Below are 14034 nucleotides of genomic sequence, written 5' to 3'. Positions count from 1 at the left end.
TCATTGGAGGAAGTAATTCATAGTTTTTGCTTTAGATTTTTGAGATATTGATAGGGTCCTTGCCATAAATCATTGTTAAAATAATGTTATCTCACTTTTTTTGATTATAAGGGCAATGTAAAGCTTTAACCCTGCTTATAGTATCATGATGTATTTAGCTACAAATGTTACGATGCTTGTATTGCAACGCCATTAAAACATACATTACATTGTAATTTTACTTCAGAACGGCAGAGACAGTAAAACAATACAATTTTGGCTGTTGTTATTGTCTGATGGTTTAGCTTTGTTTGTGAGATTAAACAATAAATATCGAACCCCCTTCAATACCACAGAATATATTAGATAATTTAATATTATATAAAATTACATAATATAGTAATTTCTACTGGTAATTTCATCTTATAAAAATAAATAAATAACCATAAAGTAAGACTCCAGCTGGGTCAAATGCTAAAAGGCGCGATGTAAAACAGTTAACAGCTAATGTAAATAATTAGTTCATACTTTAGAGAGGATGCTACAGTTATTATTATAAAAGAGTCTACATTTTTATCCTCAAAAATGCTGTCAGTCTAAAACTTTTCCGCTTTGTTATTAGCAGTCAATGGCATCTTTCAGTGGATGGCGATAGTGAGAAGCTCTTAACACCAGAAACACGGAAGCGGAAGTGTGATAAGACTGATGATGCACTGAGCTGTTACATTTGTTTACATCAGACTTTATTTTTACTTATTGGTAAAAGACACGTACCTGTCTACAGTGGGGCATTTCAGACGATATTACTCGAGGATAAAGAAGTGATTTTTCCATCACAACCGGAGAAATGAGGAGCTCAGGAGTTTTATTTCTTCAACTTCTGTTGATTGTGCCTCACATCCGCTGCTGGAATGATGGTAAAATGTCTTTTTTATGAACCATACAGCTAAATAAACTATCCTAATCAAATCAGAGATCTCAGAGAAGATAGATGGGTCAGTCTGAGTAAAATAAGTTTGTATTGGACTTACTTTATATTTGCATTGAAGTTTCAGCTTTAGTAAGTTAACGTTACCCTGCTAAGACTCAGAGACAATTATTTTTGTTCATTTCGACCTGAAGGAAAAAAAAGAAGAAAAAGAATGACATTTTGTACATTATTGCTATAAATGTATCACAGTTAAATCTTAAATAGGACAGCTGGGCCTTTTTTGATAAATAATGTTTTTAGGGTGGGGGATGGATGGCCAATTTGATAATATAAATATGCGATGATATTTTATTATTTTACTAATACCTATTATTACTAGTATTACATAGTAATGACGAAAGGGATCATAATTATAATATAAAGAAAAAGCAGAAGAAGAAAGTAGAAAATAGCAATAAAATATGTGCATTTTTGTACTACATTTATTTATAATGAGGAGGATGGTTTTTAGGGTGTGGCAGGTATGTGTAAATACATTATATTTTATTAATATGATACTACTAATAATAATAAGAAGAAGAGAAAAGAGGAAAATATAAATGAATGTCCGTTTTTGTAAAGAGGACAGTTTATGTGGCACACAATTGTTGGTTTTGTGGCCAATATGATAATATACATATGTGAGGATATTTTATTAATATTACATAAGAAGAAGGAGGAAAACATCTATTGTGTCCAATATGATAAATATGGCCAGGTGGCCAGAATAATCATAAATATGTAAGTATTAGTGCTATCAAACAATATTTTTGTTTATATTATAGGCTATATATATATACACACACACAGTATGTATACACACCCAGTCATCTATGCATATATATATATATATATATATATATATATATATATATATATATTTGTATGCATAAATACTGTATAATAATATATTTACGCACTTATATAAAGAAAAACTTTTATTTTAGATGCAATTAATTATGATTAATTGATTTGACACTTAACAAAAATATAAATACACTTAAATAATACAAACCAGAAGTAAAATATAAATTAAATATTTCATAAGCTTTGCATCTTTAAGAGGGCAGTTCGGTGTAGATGCATGGAGACAGATAAGAAGTAATAATACAGTCTTTGTTCCTTCAACAGACGCTGTGTTACTGCGTGATGTTCAGGTGCTTACGCTCTACAGAGGACGCTACACCACTGCACGCCGCTCCAGCCCCGTTCTACAGCTGCAGTGTGCTGGAGGGACCGCTGGCTGCGGGTCGTTCGTTCCAGAGGTGGTGCAGTGTTACAACAGAGGATCAGATGGCATAGACACACAGGTCAGGCTCAAAAATTCACTCTTGCGCACGGCCGGTAACTGTCTCGGACCTATTCATGGTATCAACTCTCTCTCTCTATTTTTATAGTGGGAATGCAAGGCTGACATGGACAACTTGTACAGGTTTGGGCGCGTGGAGGTCTCCTGTGAGGGCTATAGCAGTCCTAATGATGCCTATGTACTGAGAGGCTCATGCGGTCTGGAGTACACGCTAGAGCTCACGGCAGAAGGGAAGCAGCAGAACACTCATGGCTCGTCTGGCTTCTCAGGCTTTGCCTCTAACTTCTTCCAAGGCTTTTCCAATCAAAAACAGCAGCATAGAGGAGACCCCTATCGGCAGGCTGACAGCCAGTATTCCTCCCAGAACAGCCCGTCTGGCGATGGAGTGGGAGGGCTGATAGCAATAGCCTTCCTTTTGCTGGTGGCATATGTTGTATACAAGATGTTTCTGTGCAGTCCTTCTCACGGCCACCAAGGTTACAATGGAGATGGGACTCAGGGATACGGCGGGGCCTCGGATAACAGCCACGGCATGGGACCGCCACCTCCTGGATTTAAACCAGATTATTACTCAGGTAATTATCTATTCAGAGTTTGGTGGGACATTGTAATTCATTGTGACATTGTAATAAAGGATCAGGTGACACTGAAGACTGGAGTAATGATGCTGAAAATCATTACTTTGCTGAAAATCATAGCTTTGCCGTCACAGGAACTAAAATATACTCGGTTATTAGAAAACGATTATTTAAAATTGTAATAATATTTCTCAATATTACTGTTTTTTACTGTAGTTTTGTTCCGATAAATGCAGGCTTGGTGAGCATAATCAACATCAAATACATGAAAATATGTATGATTCCAAACAATGAGTGTAGGGACCATAATATCCTAGTGTGCATAATAACCAAATATGCATAATATTTGCATATTTATTTGTGGCTAGTGTATAAGATTTCCATTTTGTGGGTTCTCTCAGAAGACCACTCCAGCTCAAGGCCCGGGTATGGCTTTTCCGATGCGCACACCAGACCTCAGAGTTCCTGGACCGGTTTCACTGGTGGAAACGCTGGAAACAGACCTGGTGGGGGTGGATTCTGGACTGGAATGGGCACAGGTGGAATTCTTGGATATTTGTTTGGGAGTCAGAGGTAAGAAAGCAAATTTTTCTCACACGTAATTTGCAACAGTTTATACAGTTACTCAGAAGGCACTTTCAAACCGAGCAGCTTTCAATTGGCCGGCCAACCAATTGGAACTCATTGTGAAATTCCTGATGCCATGGATTCTTATTTTTGTTGGCCAACCCGGAAGTTAGCATCACGCTGGTTCCCTCGACGAAAACCCAATACGATTTTTCCATAGGCTTTTGAGTCATCACAAAAAATAAGCTCTGTGATTAACAAAAGTTTATGATGTTTAAACGTTTTTTCCAACATAATTTTCACAAATGAACACAAAGCCTAAATTTAATAACCTTAGGCTATATACCAACTACACCACAGTTGTGTGACTTCAACGTCACCATCACTAAGCTTCCAACAACTCTTGCAGTCTTTATTTTAAAAACATTTTCACTGAAAGAAGGAGTTATAATAGTTTGAAAGATTGATTATAAACACAAAAGTCTGCTGGTGCCTCGGTGACTTCTTCATTTAGAGAAGCTGTCAGTCATGACGTCACATTCCCGTTTTTATAGCATCAAATAACTAACTACGACCAAACTTAAATCAGCGTGATAAAAATTACCTAAAATGGCAGAAAACATATTTGAAATGTTTTATTTGAAGTGTAATTTGATTGTTTAGTTTCCCTCGCATCCATTAGACTTCATGGGGTGGCGGGCTATATGACCTATACCGGGACCAGCCACCAGGGGGCGATCGAGATGCCTTGGCTTTACTTTTCAGCATGTTTAATGTCCACTACAATTGAGAGTGAGGAGTTGTCGTCATGGTACAGAGCCCCTCCCCTCGATATCACGGGATCTCGCGGGATTCTCACCCTCTCCGCCATGTTGGCAGGATTCCGGCGGCAAAACAAGATTGTTTACATGTGTTGTTAACTCGGTAGTAGAGGAGGTTCTCGCAATTCCACACTGTTTTACCATGCCTGGAGGTCACTGCTGCGTTAAAAACTGCTCCAGTACCTCACACGATACATTTGGAAAACATAGGAAGAATGGAATACAGTTTTTTAGGTTACCGAAATGGACACAGCATCAGGGAGAGCAAGTCCCTGACCTGACGAAGAGACGCCGGATTGCTTGGTTGGCTGATGCCTTTGATAAGTTGTCACTGTTTGCTGTGCCTTAACGAACATGTGCAAAAGTGTTGTTTGAGTGCCTTGTTCATTACTTTTTTATTTCTTGAAATAAATGCTTGAAACAACTTGATATGGCTTAACAATATTTATCGAGGACTGAATATATGTATTTTTTTCGGACAACATAAGTTTCATGGACAACATAAGTAATAATAATAAAATAACAATACTGTTCTTAGTGCAAAAGAACAAATATCTTGATGCTGTTTCTCCAAATACCGCTGTTTTGCGCTTGGTGTGAGCTTGTTCCTGTAAGGTCCCTTTTCTTTCGCCTTATCTTTTTGCATTTCTTTACTTTGTTCCTTTTTTTCTTGTATTCGTAGATCCGTCTCTGTCCCGCCGAAATGATAAATGCGCGAAAATAATAAATGCGCAAAAATGAAAGACCTCTTGAATGTTTAGTTCGCGCTTCTGTGAAGTTCTGATGGCGTTGCCCCTGGCAACCGATAGCGTCTCCTACCATCATGGCGGACCGGCTCAGACCCCGCCCACATCGGCACGTGACTCCTCAATCTCAATAGACACTTGTTAGCAACCGCTTTAAAAAAACGAGTTTTTATTGAGTTATTACTGATGAATTTTATGTCGTAGAATAAAACATGTTAATCTCTTGAACTTGTATTCACCACATACCTTATTTCAAGCTTTTAACTGGGACTTTAACTTTTTTAATCACATAAAAAAAAAACATTCACTTCGGGATGATGGAACCTGAAGTGCTAAAATGCTAACGCGCTTCTTTGTTTTGGCCTACAAAAATACGTCATCCCTGCACCTCTCTATTCAGCCCAAAATAATGGCGAACTATGGTAAATGTTACCACACCTTAACAGTATTTATCTTTTATTTAATGGCATTGGTACTGTTTGCAACTGTTGTCGTTAATCATGACAGTTTGGATCTTGTTTGTATTTTTGGTAAAATTTATATTTGCTTACAACAAATATAAATCTCACTGCACTAATTGACTTTTATGTTGATCTTAGACGCCAGCCACCAATGGGGTTTGCTAGACCATCTTATTCCAACAATCCTTCTCCTGCACCAAAAACAAGCTCAGGAACACGAACCGCCTCAGGTAAACTCCAGAAAATAATAAAGCTATACACTCTATTACAGATATTAGATGTGCTCTTGTGTTTTTTTTAAAAGCCCATTTCCCTCCTAAAATGTCACAGTGCACTAGGCTGCATATTACCTTGAGTAACCCATTAGACATCAATAAGATTTGTGTTTTGATGATATATATCATTCATATTTCTGTTGTTTTCTGATGCAGGTTTTGGAGGAACTAAAAGAAGATAAATGAGATATGAGCGTATACTCTCACAGCCTCAGTTCTCAGATTGGACTTGATCAACAGGCACATTACAAATATTTACAACTTTTTCTTCATACTACTGTTCATTCATAACCCGGACTTTGCTTGACCAGATGTAGCACGTTATTGATCTAGATTGGTTTGTTGCTGTTCTTTTTTCATACTGGATTTAACTATGGATAAAAAAAAAACCCCACCAAAAACAAGTGATTCTACTGCATTTATTGCAATTATTTTCTCTCAAAAGAAAAATGTTATTTGAATGTTTTAAATTTTAAAGGCCTTTATTTTCCATATAATTATATTTCTGTAAATATTTAAAGTCAAAATGAACCCTATTTACTTAATGCAAGTTCTTGGTCTTATTCTGCAGTGATTCAATATTATTCCAAAGAAATTTTTATTTTATTATTAAGTCTTTTATTAAATGCCTCCATGAAAAAAATGTCATCAGAATGTATTCTGGCATAGAACTTCCACTTTCGACAATCTTAGTTGATAAAAATAAGTCCCTGGATAGATTCTCATTGAAAATTCTGTTTTATGGTAAAATAATAAATATATAAAATGTAAAATGAATAAAAAAGTAAAATGGCATTTTTTTATGTTGACTTTATATCTTCATAAAAAGATATAATCAGAGTCATGTAACATAATTTTTTGTGTGTGTGTGAAATTAGCTGTTATTGGACCTACTGTGAAAAAGTGCTTAAGCCATTGGCTATCGTGAAAACATGCAAACTTAAAAACGTTAAGGCATAAGATGTCAATTTGCTTACTCTTATTACTCATTGTCTTTATATTAAAATTCTGATTTGGAAAAGCTTTGACTGACTATACTGTGACATTTCTAGTAAACTAATAATAATAATCATGTCAGGGTGATGTTTGTAGGTAAACGGGTGTGTAGACCTTTTGAAGGTTGTCTCAATTAAATGAGCATGTTCATACTGAATGACAGCTCTACATAATGGCTTGGTTGCACAGACAGGGTTTAGATTAAGCCTTAGTTAAATTTGAACATCTAAGTAGCTTTGATAAACGTGCCTTAGAAAAAAAAAACATTACTGACGTGCATTTTAATACAAAACAATGGCACTGACATATTTTAAGATATGTCAGTGCAAGTGGCTTTCAGTTAAAACTCAAACATGCATTTTAGTCTGGGACTAGCTTAAGCCTTGCCTGTGAAACCAGGGGAATGTGTCTACTGCTTTAGTCATGATTCAGATTATAGGCACATCAAGGTTTTTCACTTGACGCAATATAAATATATTTTATTCATCTATTCAGGTTTAAAATCTTAACTATTTTATCTCATATCAAAATATCACAAACCCATCACATTTTATATTTACCATACTGTATCTCCCCACTGGTGTCCAAAGGTGGTATGAAAAGCCGGTACTACAAAAAAAACAACCTTTTGTGTCATTTCATACTAGTTTAAGTAAATACTCATTTAGCTTACAGAAGAATATAACCATGATACATTTATTTTTGTGTCACTTTATTTGTATTCACTATATATATATATATATATATATATATATATATACGAAAAGGTACATCTGTATTTATTTATTGTATTTATATATTATATTTGTAGTATTTAGAATCAGATTTTATACATTTACAAATATAAAAATATATATATTCAGAATCACATTAAATACATCTCATCTTTTGCAATTACAAAATAAACTGACATCGAAAAAACAAAAAAACATAAGATATTTTACTGCTGCACCCTGAGACAATAACAATCGATCAGCAGATCTCAAATGAAGTGTTCACAGATCAATCTTCTCCTCATAGTGACAAATACAGGAAGATCTTTGACTGTCCAGGTAAGGCTTACATCCCAAGTGCATGACCGTATCAAACAGCAGAGTCACTGCTGATTCACAGGCTGTGAAAACATATGGGTATAAAGGTTTTACCTCAGCATAATATCCAAGAAATACAGTAGGATATAATAGGCCGGCTATACACATCCTGCAAATGGCAAACAATAAATAATATAAAATAGATATACTGTATAAGAATTAATAATACTTTTCCATTTTTCAACATTTACTAATACATTACTAAAATCAAATGGTGTATTTGTTAACATTAGTTAGTGCTCTTGTGAACTACATGAACAATCAAAAAACAGTTGGATTTTTATTAGCTAACATTAAAAATTTGTTATAAATAGTGTAACAAATGTATTGCTCATTGTTAGTTCCTGTTAGTTAGTTAATACATTAATGTTAACAAATGAGACCTTACTGTAAAGTGTTACCAATAAAACTTTATTTCATAAGTCAAGTTTCATAACCCGCAATTGCCTTTTTTCTCTCCGAATTGTGAGATATAGGCTACTTGAAATTGCGTGTTATAAAGTATGAATTGCAAGATAAAAACTCGCAATTCTGAAAAAAAGCATTGATAAACTATAAACTAGAAATAGAGCGAAGAAAAATCATAATTGCAAGAATTGTGAAATAAACCTGCAAATACTTTTATATTCTTTTATTCTGTGGTGGAAACATGACGATATACAATATTAGCAAGACTGTCAATTACCTTGAACGCTTTGGGACAAGCCCAGTGTCGTTTGTAAATTCTTACAAATGTTCTCCAGACAGACCTGGAACTGCTCGTCACAGTCATTTTTCTTTCTCCCGCAGGTATCATAGCATTGATCATGCTCATTACAGCATCTGGTCAAAGATGGCATCCCAACATCAAACTGCCGTCCACCAATGAGAATATTAAAAGAAAAAGCATTTCAATCTCAGACAATTAGTGAAAGTCACAAAACAGCAATACCAAAAACAGCTAGCTCCTACACAACAACAGAAGTAACTGCATGTCTTCCCTCCTCACCTGAAATCCAAACAGTGGGGAGCCACATCCGTTGGGAGGAGGGGATTTGTAGTTGGGGCGAGGAACTGGCGTGTACCCTGTAAACAGTGTTGCTTAAGTTACTGTGAAAAAGTAATTCATTAATAGCTACTAATTTCATCTTCAACGGTGTAATTAGATTACTGTACTACTTATCTCTTACCATAAAGTATTGCATTACTTATTACTTTCTAAATCCTATATCAAACTCGAACAATACAAGGATAGACATGGAATTGCTCTTTTAATTCTTTTAAGTAAACAATATAAAATTGCATAAATTATTCTTGAATGGAGAAGGCTACAATGCATTGTATCATTATGTTACATTTTGATGTTAAATCCACTATATACAGAATTGTTTCTATATTCTGTACAGTAACTTACTAATACAAAATGCCAGAAGTAGCTGTAAATAAATTACAGAAAATTAACTCTTAACTTTCACTTAATTAATATTTCAAGGGAGAAGTAATTCGATTACTGTAATTAGTGACATAGTAATGCATTACACTCAACTCAAGAGAATTAAACCAAACTAATATGAGGGTGTAACTTACGTATTTTCCCTTTATATCAAACACCTGCAACGTTGCTTTATAGATGTTTATTTAATTGTATATAGGACGTTTTTTTATGTTTAATAGATCAGTTATTGATGTCTAATTTCTCTTAAAATATGACCAACCGTCGCTGCACTTTAAGTGACACCGTCCGTCTGAACCTCCGATCATGTCCAAAGCCATGTTAAGGTATGCGTCTATGCTGTGAATCCCGTTCCGGATGGATTTTAAGGTCTTTCTCCAGTCTGGAGGCTTAATTTCTTCAGTAAATCCATCAGCTTTAACTACATCCATCAATATTCCAACAGAGAGCAGAAGTGTAACGCAGGAGATGACACGACAGGGCATAGTCCAACAAATGCCCCTTTTACAGGCTAGAGGCTACCTCTAAAGTCTATATGTAAAGTAACGTTATTTGTTTTATTTACGCTTCCAAAAAGAGCACTATCATGTTTAAATAGATCTGCGATAATAAGGTTGTTTTTACTAATAGAAATAGTTATCAATTAACTTAAGTACGAGTCGGCGAGAGTATTTACTTCCTGCTGATTATGAGCAGATTTCTTCTTCTACTAACTTACCTTTACATTGAATGGCGGTTGGCAAACTAACTGGTGCATTTCCGCCATCTACTGGACATTCACTCATCCATCCATCTATCATTTACAAAAACAAAAAAGAATAAAGAACAATAAAACAACTTTATGGAAATAGGCTATCTTAAAAGCAAATATTAAGATATAAGTAGTATAGCCTACTAAATATATATAAATTTATATTATTTAATAAAATATGCCTAAATATAATACTACAACTTTAAATTCATAAATCAAATAAAGAAAAACAATTAAGATTCAAATATATTTAATGGAAATAAAAAAATAGAAATAGATTTTGTAAAAAAAAAATCTAAAGCTATTATTATTTATTTAAAGGCACATAAATGCTTTTTAATAAATAAACACTTCTTAATTAATGTTTCTCATGATTCAAGTGTTTTTTTGTGTGGAAAATAAATGTTCTTAAAGGGTCACCCCATCCATTTGCATTAAGCTTTCCATTGTTAGAAACACAGTTATACTATTGAATGGTCGTGCAACACTCTGATTTCCCCCTGAGACGAGAGAAATCCTCTATTTACCTTTTTCACTTCCTCCTACAATGACGCAAAAATCGTCATTTTACGTCATTGTAGGAGGAAGTATAAGACAGGGGGATTTCTGTAAATACTACAAGCACTAGATCTCTCCCTTTCAAACCCGCCCATAGGGGGCTGGACCTAATGCGCTAACAGGCCAATCACAGATCAGTGCCAGTGAGTTTGATTTCGGCAGAAACTTTTTGAAAATATGGACGATGGTACTGAATACGCAGACGCATGCATTATGGAGGATTGGGATTACACATAGTGTCAGCCATCTTTTTTGGAAGGTAAGCTAGCAGGCTCTTGTTCTGTGGAGAAAGCGGAGTAGTAACTTTAGGGGTTGCCGTCCTCTTTTTCCCAGACATGTCCTGCCGTCAATTTCCGGGATTCAGCTTTTGCTTTCTGCGGTCGCCATTCATTGTTTACATGCACAGCTTTGGTTTCAATCTAACTGAATTCATTCTGATTGGTGAATCTGAATCTAGTGTTTACATGAACGCTAAAAAAAGTGATCGGTTGATGTGCGTTTTAACATTGCTAAGAAAATGCCCGCTCCTCCGTGAGAGATACGAGACCGGTGCGTCTCACAGGTGTCGCTCATCAGTAATCACGCCACCGGCTTCGCGTTGTTCTCCACACGGCCTTCACTCGTCCTGCTCGCCACAGTAAACATGGTGAATGGCGACTGTAGAACGCAAAAGCCGAATCCCGGACTTTTTGGGCGATCTCGAAACACATTTTCGGGTAGACTCACTAGTAGCCTAGATTTGTTGTTTAATTACTGCGCTCTGTTACCGGTAGGCGTGGCCTCCTAGGGCAGTGAAGCAAGTGCATTCTGGGAGTTGTTGTCTTTCATCCACATAAGCCAAAAATACATTTTCTGTCTTTTCTCAGTCTAGAAAGCTCCAAATTCAAAAATAATTTCACATTTCTAATACATATATTACCCATTTTAAATACACATTCATCTTTCCAGAGGTGGAGTGACCCTTTAAGGACATGGACCCACACGCTGACTAGCCTTGTTCTTGAAAATAAGAAGAGTTTGGAAAGGAAGACTTGAATACCTTTCTTTACTTTAGGTGACGTCTCTGAGAGCTGGACCGAGACATTTATCACAATCTAGACTCTGGTCTCCACAGCATCATTCATCTATTTCTTCCCGGCCAGAATCCTGGTACTTTCCAGACCTCATTCACTGACGCAAACTTGAGCTGTGTAGCAAAGAGATGAATCGATATTCTCCACAGGTAATGGAGATGAAGCACAGGCCTGCATCAGTTCTTTTTCGATGCAACACTCATTAATTACAGAATTCCAAGACTCAGGGTTTGATCCAGATAAAGTTAAGCTTTCGCTGGTCAAGTCCAATATTATCTGTCTGCAGTCCCGGAGGCTGCATTTTCAGGACCCCACTTCTAGGACCGCATTTCTAGGACCCTAGTTTTGTGTGACAGCGCCACCTAACGAGTCGGAGAACCGCAGTCCCAGGAACGCATTTATAGGACCCTAGTTTTGGAGGACCGAAAAAAGTGCCACCAAGGCAGTATTTCCGGCCAGTTTTAACTACATTACAGTTTTTTCCCCCAAGTTTTATTACACCCAAATACTACTTTATTGCAATTAAACCAGGTTTCTAGGAATGTTGAGAAATTATTGGGTCTAAGTAGCATACTATAATAACTCAAGTAAAATAAACAAGGAATCATGTTATAGTCTTCAGTCACTAGATGGACCACATTTTCAAGTACAGAGGGAAGACAAGGATGACTCTGGGGGTAGATAATATTGTGTATTTTACAAAATAATATAGAACACCTGAACTTGAGCAGACAAAATATTTTACAAAATAATATATAACAACTGAAATTGAACACCCAAAATATTTTACAAAATAATATATAACAACTGAACTTGAACACACAAAAACAAATTTGATCATGACGTGAACCACATAGACAGAACTTCAATGGATGGGCAAACACATGGACAACATCATCACTGACTCCTAAGAGAGAGAAAGAGAAGTGAATTAAATAAGGAACATTTAGTTGAACATGTTCTACTCTCTAATTTTTAATTTCATATTTAAAAGATCTTAGTTACCAGAGTAATGATAATGATAAAAAATAATGATATCAATCTTCATACCAATTAATGTTCATAATACAATTATTGCATACTGTTCAAAGATTTGAAAAAAAAATGATTTTGATGTTGTGGGAACAAAGGTTCTAGAAACACTCATGTCAATAAAGCCCATCTGAACTGAGAAAAAAAATAGAGAGAGATGCAAGAAATCTGAATAGAAATAACATTATTGACAAAACTTTTCCTTGACCATATATATATAATAGGATCTCCCTTCTTGGATTATGCGTTTCTTGAAAAACATTTTTAAGTTAATTTAATATAAATAAATAGACATAAATTAGTCCCAAGCCTAACACTTAAACAATTTATTTATTTATCTTTTGTCATATTGCCTACCCTGAGCTGTGTCCTTGATAGCACTTCATATAGAGTACAGTATACAGTAAATGACACAATCTAACACGTGGGATTTTAACAGTCAATTATTAGAATGGCCTCTCTGATATGTCTGACTATTAAAATGTCATATGTCTGAATGTCAAATGTCAAAATGAAGAGACGTACACATAACATGTATTGTGGGTAGCCTAACGTTAAACAGGCTGACTGAGCACGTGACAGTGAAAACATTAAGATTATTTTAATTGAATTAAAATGGAAAAACAATGAGTAATTAACAAGCTTTCAGAACGAACATGCTACAGTTTATTGTGCTGTAAATAAGTCAACACAGGCTTATCCAACAGTTCCGTTAAATGAACGTGCTAACAATTCATTTTCCAGCATTAGAGGCTAATATATGATGGCTATGCATTCAAGACTGTTTAGCAAATCACCAGCACGTTGGCAACGTTAACTTTCCAATGAAATGCATCACAATTGTTTTTAAAGTTAAACAAAAGAATTGATTCGCATTTGATACTCACACTCTGAATGTCATCCATCTTCGCTGGTCCTCTAATTCGGTAGGTGGCGTTGTCATTAAAAACCTAGGGGTCCTAGAAATGCGGTCCTAGAAGTGGGGTCCTGAAAATGCAGCCTCCGTTTTTGCAGGCAGGTTGCTACTCGTCAAGTCATTCTTTAGTGCCTTAGGACGCATCTCCATGTAGTCGAGGATTAGCAAAACTCGAGAACACGTAGATGTGAATTTGAGAACTTGTACAATAAATATGCATACTTGTACGCTAAAATGTACACTCACAGGTTCGATGTGAAACTTGAGAAATAAAAATCTAAACTTGAATGCTAAGATTTGCACTCGCAGACAGTAGTCACAAACCTTTATTCTGAATTTGAAGCTGCAGACAAGCAGTCACAAATGTGTAAAATGCCATTCATTAAAATACAATGACAAACACTAACTTGTGACATATATTTGCACGTATTCTTACATTCAAATTCGCAGTACAACCTCAAGTAGGCACTTGCAACTTC

At 35.6% G+C, this 14034-nt stretch overlaps 2 protein-coding genes across 3 annotated transcripts; one reads left to right on the top strand and one right to left on the bottom strand.

The window, feature by feature from the left end:
- Positions 1-641: 641 nt before the first annotated feature.
- On the top strand, positions 642-6731 carry saraf (store-operated calcium entry-associated regulatory factor). Of its 2 annotated transcripts, none has more exons than XM_077205171.1 (6): positions 642-896; positions 2081-2259; positions 2347-2833; positions 3241-3409; positions 5570-5661; positions 5863-6731. In XM_077205171.1, the coding sequence occupies exons 1-6, from the start codon at positions 827-829 to the stop codon at positions 5886-5888; spliced, it is 1023 nt and encodes a 340-aa protein (XP_077061286.1). In that variant the 5' UTR covers positions 642-826; the 3' UTR covers positions 5889-6731. The 2 variants fall into 2 exon arrangements, with proteins under 2 accessions (XP_077061286.1, XP_077061285.1); XM_077205170.1 differs by having other exon boundaries at positions 644-896; positions 3238-3409.
- An 890-nt stretch (positions 6732-7621) lies between these two features.
- On the bottom strand, positions 7622-9924 carry pla2g12a (phospholipase A2, group XIIA). The gene is made up of 4 exons (XM_077205172.1): positions 9488-9924; positions 8782-8858; positions 8479-8644; positions 7622-7816 (listed from the first exon to the last, which is right to left on the bottom strand). The coding sequence occupies exons 1-4, from the start codon at positions 9708-9710 to the stop codon at positions 7698-7700; spliced, it is 585 nt and encodes a 194-aa protein (XP_077061287.1). The 5' UTR covers positions 9711-9924; the 3' UTR covers positions 7622-7697.
- Positions 9925-14034: the final 4110 nt, after the last annotated feature.

This window comes from Siphateles boraxobius, unplaced genomic scaffold (genome assembly GCF_051911475.1).
Source record: "Siphateles boraxobius isolate OS27281-9 unplaced genomic scaffold, OSU_SipBor_1 53, whole genome shotgun sequence".
Classification (NCBI taxonomy): Eukaryota; Metazoa; Chordata; class Actinopteri; order Cypriniformes; family Leuciscidae; genus Siphateles; species Siphateles boraxobius.
This window is presented reverse-complemented; position numbering and strand designations above follow the sequence as displayed.

Coding starts and splice junctions, on each gene's coding strand:
- saraf (XM_077205170.1), top strand. CDS start 827: ATGAGGAGCTCAGGAGTTTTATTTCTTCAACTTCTGTTGATTGTGCCT. Junction 2,834..3,237: donor TAAACCAGATTATTACTCAG/GTAATTATCTAT, acceptor GGGTTCTCTCAG/AAGACCACTCCAGCTCAAGG. Junction 3,410..5,569: donor TATTTGTTTGGGAGTCAGAG/GTAAGAAAGCAA, acceptor TGTTGATCTTAG/ACGCCAGCCACCAATGGGGT.
- pla2g12a (XM_077205172.1), bottom strand. CDS start 9,710: ATGCCCTGTCGTGTCATCTCCTGCGTTACACTTCTGCTCTCTGTTGGA. Junction 8,645..8,781: donor CCCCACTGTTTGGATTTCAG/GTGAGGAGGGAA, acceptor GGTGGACGGCAG/TTTGATGTTGGGATGCCATC. Junction 7,817..8,478: donor CTTGTCCCAAAGCGTTCAAG/GTAATTGACAGT, acceptor ATGTTTTCACAG/CCTGTGAATCAGCAGTGACT.